The sequence below is a fragment of the Sinocyclocheilus anshuiensis genome, unplaced genomic scaffold, assembly GCF_001515605.1.
Source record: "Sinocyclocheilus anshuiensis isolate Anshui unplaced genomic scaffold, SAMN03320099.WGS_v1.1 scaffold2304, whole genome shotgun sequence".
NCBI classification, from domain to species: Eukaryota; Metazoa; Chordata; class Actinopteri; order Cypriniformes; family Cyprinidae; genus Sinocyclocheilus; species Sinocyclocheilus anshuiensis.
The window spans coordinates 213,848-219,668 of record NW_015548175.1 but is presented as its reverse complement, the minus strand read 5'-3'; the positions used below and the strand labels follow the sequence as shown (position 1 = coordinate 219,668).

At 38.6% G+C, this 5,821-nt stretch overlaps 2 protein-coding genes across 3 annotated transcripts in view; both read left to right on the top strand.

Annotated features, from left to right (window-relative positions):
- LOC107704814 (serine/arginine-rich splicing factor 1B) overlaps positions 1 to 3,741 on the top strand; it is a 6,556-nt gene extending 2,815 nt beyond the window's left edge. Inside the window, exons 3-4 of one of the 2 annotated variants that reach the window (XM_016507841.1) lie at positions 1,164 to 1,336; positions 3,132 to 3,741. In XM_016507841.1, coding sequence (XP_016363327.1) covers positions 1,164 to 1,336; positions 3,132 to 3,200 — 242 coding nt within the window. In that variant the 3' untranslated portion in view covers positions 3,201 to 3,741. Of the gene's footprint in view, positions 1 to 1,163; positions 1,337 to 1,654 lie in introns of both variants that reach the window. The other variant, XM_016507840.1, reaches the window with a different exon arrangement.
- Positions 3,742 to 5,026: 1,285 nt separating this feature from the next.
- The window catches only part of LOC107704810 (dynein light chain 2, cytoplasmic), a 7,061-nt gene continuing 6,266 nt past the window's right edge, over positions 5,027 to 5,821 (top strand). The window contains exon 1 of the mRNA XM_016507836.1: positions 5,027 to 5,162. The gene's annotated coding sequence lies outside the window, so the exon portion shown is untranslated. The remainder of the gene's footprint in view (positions 5,163 to 5,821) is intronic.

Below are 5,821 nucleotides of genomic sequence, written 5' to 3'. Positions count from 1 at the left end.
GCGTATTGTGATTATTCTTTTAAACAAAAGTTGTAATAATTGTTGTAGTAGTATTATGTATATCATACTTAGGGTTGCCAACCATCCCATATTTTGGGCCTAATTGATTTGTCCCGTACGTGACTTCCCTTGTCCCGTTTTTTGACTGCTACGCTAATCTAACCACTGACTTATTCAGTATAATTTTTATTATTTTTTTGGGAAAGAAATTAATACTTTTATGTAGCAAGGATGCTTAAAATTTAAAATTAAGTTATTTTATCGGCGAATCGCTTTTGAAAATGACCGATACCGATAATCATAAAAATGCTTAATATCAGTGCCGATAATCGGTCGACCCCTACTCTATAGGTACTCTCGATTAGGGCTGGGTAAAAAATGGAATGCGATTTTCATGCGAATCTCGTCAGTAAAGCCGCTTCTGGTGATTAGTAGTAAATCTCCAGCAGGTGCTTTCAGATGGAGCGGCATTTACACACACAAGAAAATTTACTTGTCATTTTCACTGACAAGCTACACAAAATCGCAGGCGATTCATTGCCGATTTTGAACGAGATTTTGTGTAGCTTATGTAGTGTAGTCCAGCCTTTAGTATTCTTTAGTGTTTTTTTCTACTTCTTTTTCTGTTTGGCTGCTAAGTGTCAGACTTTTATTTTGACAGCACTGAGAACCTTTTGCAGCTATATGATATTCACTGTGTACTGTATGTTACAGTATGTCTTTGAGACAATTTGCGCACTGATTAACCAGATTACAGTGTTTACTTGTGTTTTTCATCACTTTTTTTATTTGCAGAATCGGGAAATTGCTTTCTAAAGTATAAATCTGTTTGTTTTACCAATTTAAGTTCAAAATATAAAAAATTTTTTTTTTTTTTTTCAAATTATTTCTAAATATTTTAATGTAAATATGATGGAAAATGAATATAAATTTAATTGCAGAAACTTATGCATGCATGTATGCATGCATTTATCACTTTAAATAGTGCGATATCATAAGGGGCTTTTGCACCACAAGAACGTTTTTGCGGAAGTACCCGCAAAACCAGAATTTCCTGTCTTACTCCTTTCTCAAAATGGTCCCTTATTGGTGTAATGATTCTTGTGCTGTTCATGAAGAGAGGGATCTACTTATGTAATGGTTGTGATTTTCTTTTTGTCCAGGACTTCCTCCTAGTGGCAGCTGGCAGGACCTTAAGGATCACATGCGTGAAGCAGGTGATGTATGTTATGCTGACGTTTTCCGGGACGGCACTGGCGTTGTGGAGTTTGTGCGCAAAGAAGACATGACCTACGCCGTTCGAAAGCTGGATAACACTAAGTTCCGGTCACATGAGGTAGGTGTGAGTTTGTAAACGTAGACCGCCATTGGACAGGACAGGGCATAGCTTAAGGATTTGGGAATATCAAGGTAAGCTTGATGTCAGAGACCCATGATGGAGCCACATGGACTAGGAGGATCCATGGAATGGCTCTTTTGAATGTAAGTGATTTTATCAGCGGGCCACATTTGGAAGGATGTTTAATTTGGTGTAGCGCTAAATCTTAAAAGCAAAAAACTAAATCTGTTTTAGATTCGCCAAGTGAGTCATTATTTAGGAGTAACCTGAGATCTGGTAGTTCGTCGTTAGAAAGTGTCCCATTATGTTCCTCAGGGGGAGACTGCTTACATTCGCGTAAAAGTGGATGGCCCGCGCAGCCCCAGTTATGGGCGCTCGCGCTCGCGCTCTCGCAGCCGCAGCAGGAGTCGCAGCCGGAGCAGCAGTCGCAGCTACTCTCCACGCCGCAGCCGAGGATCACCACGTTACTCACCCCGCCACAGCCGCTCCCGTTCCCGCACCTAAACATCCACATCCCAGCTAGTTGGCTGGCCACAATCATATACACCCTGTGTCGCCCTCTATTGGACCCACTGTTGTACTTCATTGTTCTCTTGACTTGTTTCGTCTCTCCACTTTCCCCAGTTTTCTTTCTCTCATTTTTGGTTTGTTTGATTTTTTTTTTTCTTTTCTTTTTTTGGGACTGTCATTCTGCTAATGACAGCTACGTGTAGCTAAGTAGATGTTCTCCTTTCTCTTCTTTCTTTCCCGTCAATCCTTTTTTTGTTTGTTTGTTGTCTCCTATCCCATGACCCTGTTGTGTCTTTGTCTTGCATTCCCATTTTAACTGGATCTTCATACTCATCCCTTGTACTATATTTGACACAAGGGACATGTTGAAATGCTTTAAATAGTTGTATGTGTGACTAATTAATTTGCTACTGTTTTATTTTGTTAATGATGCTTCACTACGGGCTTTTTCTGGGGTGGGATTATTTTTCCGTTGAAAAACTGTTCTACTTTTACCTTTTCATGTCTTTCTATAGACAACAGAAGAGCAGGATTAAAGAAAGCTTTGGAATAAAGGATTTTGAAGCACAGTTCATTCATATTAGGATATTTGGAGGAGCAGGCATTTCATTTAAGGAGGCAACGGTATGACGGCAAGCGGCTTTAGTCACCTTCAAAAAGGCAGTTGTTGTTTTTCTACAGACTTCCAGTACTCTGGATTTTCTTAGTTCAGTAACACATTAGTTTTGCTTTGCCATTCTTCCTCCCTTCACAACACTCCCCTTCCCTGTTTAATTTACCTTTTCTCACTGGTCATTGCTGCTAAGCATGCATGTGTACTGTCTGGATGTTGCGATGCTTGTGCATACATTAAGACAGCATTGTTTTTTTTTGGGGGGGGGCGTTCATTTTTAAATACAAAAAACATTTTTGCCTGTTGTCCAAAATGTGCTGGGATTTGGCCACTCATGTAGATTTTGCATTAGATAGGATAAAGGCTTGCCATGTGCAGTTGTTCTCATGTAAATTGTGTATTTGTCGAGAGGAAGTGTATTTTTTTTTTCTAGGTTAGATTTGCTTGTTTTCCAATGAATAAGCACAATTTAATGTGTTTAGGTGGTGCTCTAAATTTCTTCGAGAGCATATCAGTCTGGTATCCTTTTTGTCATTTACACAGAAAAAAAGAAAGAAAAAATACCGCTCCTATGATCAGTTTATAGAAGTTTTCAATGATAGAAGCTCTTCATTTAGCTGTGATTCTAACTTGTTACCTCCCTCTCTTTGATTTTGCTGGTATTCAAAGGTTTGGATTGGAGGAGGGGCTCACTGTGTCCCGATCCTTGGAGCCGGATCAGTTCAGGATCAGGATTAGGATTAGGATAAGGATGGATACATACATGGAGCGGGATCAATTTACCGGGAACGGGAACCATAGGAGAGGATCCCAACCCCAGCCCCGCATCCCCCCCACCAAACCACAATTAAAGGATACTTGACGTCATAATTGGCTTCTCTAAAACCAAATTAATTTTTTCTTTTTCCGTGGAGCACCATTGATGCGCGCAGAAGGGATCCAGGTGCCTCTTGTTTTTGTGAGATTTGTTTTTTGGTATAAAAAGAAGCAGAGCAAGGAACCAGAAGGCTGGATCAGGTGCTTTGGATGGAATCAGCATGAGGAGCGTGGTAAATAGGGGCGAATTCGTGGGAGGGTGGGATAATGGGCAAATTTTCAGGGGGATGTTGTAGTTTATTTAGGGTTTCAAAAATTACCTTTCAAATAACATTTGTTGGCATTTGTTGTGTTGGCAGTGGTGTTTCTTTCTCCACATAATTGGCTACTTTATATTTCTAGATTGTAGTGTATTGATTTTTCTGTCTTTTCACCCTTCTTTAAATAAAGATTGAATGTTCAATTAAAATATTGTTTTCTTTGCTTCATTTGCTGACTGGCTGCAGTTGTTTTGAATGCCAAATTTCTAAAGAGTTTATTTAACACTCAAAAATATAATTTATATTCACTTTTTTCCTCTTTAGGAAACTAATGATACACCATTCAAAAAGAGGTCAGTAAGGGTCAAAGGGTTTGAAAGAAATCTGGCTGCATTTATTTGATCAAAAATACAGTAAAAACAGTAAATCTACCATTTGAAAGAACTGCTTTCTATTTGAATATATTTAAATTGTATTTTTCTTGTCATGCGCTGCATGACTCCAGCTTTCATGTGTCTACATGATCCTTCAGAAATCATGCTGATTGCAGCTCAAGAAACATTTCGTATTATAGCTGTTTATAGCTGAAAATGGTTATGCCACTCAGTAATTGTGGAGGTGTTTTCATTTTTCAAAGAACAGAAAGATTGAAATATAAATATGAAATGAAAAACAGAAATGTAAATTATTTGAAATTATTTAAAGTAGAAATCTTTATTAACATTATTATTGTCTTTGCTGTTATTAGAATTTGTTGTATTGCACATGTACAGTGCAAGACAGGGAACATAATATCATAAATCATACAAAAAATAAAAGCAAGATTTGAAATTTATGGACTCATGACCAAAATAAATATAAAACAGGACAGCACTGAAATAGTAACTATTTTGATGAGGAGCATACGTTTCCCATCGCACGTATTTGAAACCATACTTTGAAATATTCTCACAAAAACTAAGAAATATAGTAAAGGAGGATTTACATTTCTTCCATTTACATGTCATGTGAAAATGTGATATTGACCCACCAAAATTACCATGTTTAGTCCGTAAACACGGAATTCAATATATTCTTATAAAAAAAGGTAATATCATTTTTCACTGAGTTAATTGAAAACATCCACCCAAAATTTAGAGCAGTTCACAGCAGTTAAGGGTGTGTCTGACTAAACCACTAGTCTACACAATATTTAAGGTAGTTATCATAATTTTTAGTAAATAATAAGTTACATATAAACTTGACCTGTCATATAGTGTGGTAAACAATTCTAGTAATGCCTCACAGGAATCCATACCTTTGGTCCAAAGATGTGGGATTCTGAGTCCAGGCGGGCCCTGGTGCATTATGGGATGAAATAAAATGCGGGAAGTGAGACGCTAGTGGAAAATGCTGGTAACACGCTGGGAGAGGCTCTGCGTGAACCAATCAAAGAGCCGGTGCAGTGCGGTGGGCGGGTCACCACGGGTTTAGTGACGCGAAGTTGGGTATGAGTTACGAGCGCAGCCGCATGGGTAACGTTAGAGTTACGACTGAAAGAGTGGTTAGTGAAGTCAAGCGTGAACACAGCGGCTCAGAAAAGCCTGCGTTAAACAGTATTCCAGAGTAAAAGCATCAGAAGAGGGTGAGCAATGCGCATTTATTTACTATGCATGCATCCGAAGTGTTGACCATGTAGCTCGTGAGAAAAATGATGCATTTAAAACATGTACGTTATGCATTTGGGGAAGTTTAGTAATTAGTGCTGTATCCAAAACGAAGCATCATGGACGCAGCACTCGCCGCTACCTGTACCTTGCAGCAATTCTATTGAAATAATTATTATTGCTGGTTTCGGTGTTCCGACGTTTTTTAGAAGAAATATGCTGCGTGAATTGTTTTTGTAGAGAAAAATTAGGGCGGTGGCGTGAAATGAAAGTTGGAGCTTCTCGGCGTCGGGAGAAAAAATGTTACGTAATTCTGCCAATCACGAGAGAGCATTGAGAGCAGATGCTGAGGACATCAGGGCCGTGTGGCTTTAATGGACACATCTGTGGACACCAGAGTCCAGTCAAAGGCTGTGTTTTGTTGACATGGCAGCTCTTGGGTGAAAGGTACTTCAATTTGCCTTGTAAAAATAGCCACAGCTTGCAACATATAGTTAGATTAGCTTTGTGCTTTCCCTCTCCGTGACCTTACCAGAGGCAGACACCTGTGCTGTGTGAATTATTAATTGTGCTTTGCAGCATAATTTACTCTCACTTTCATTTTTATTTATTTATATAATATTTATATATATATATA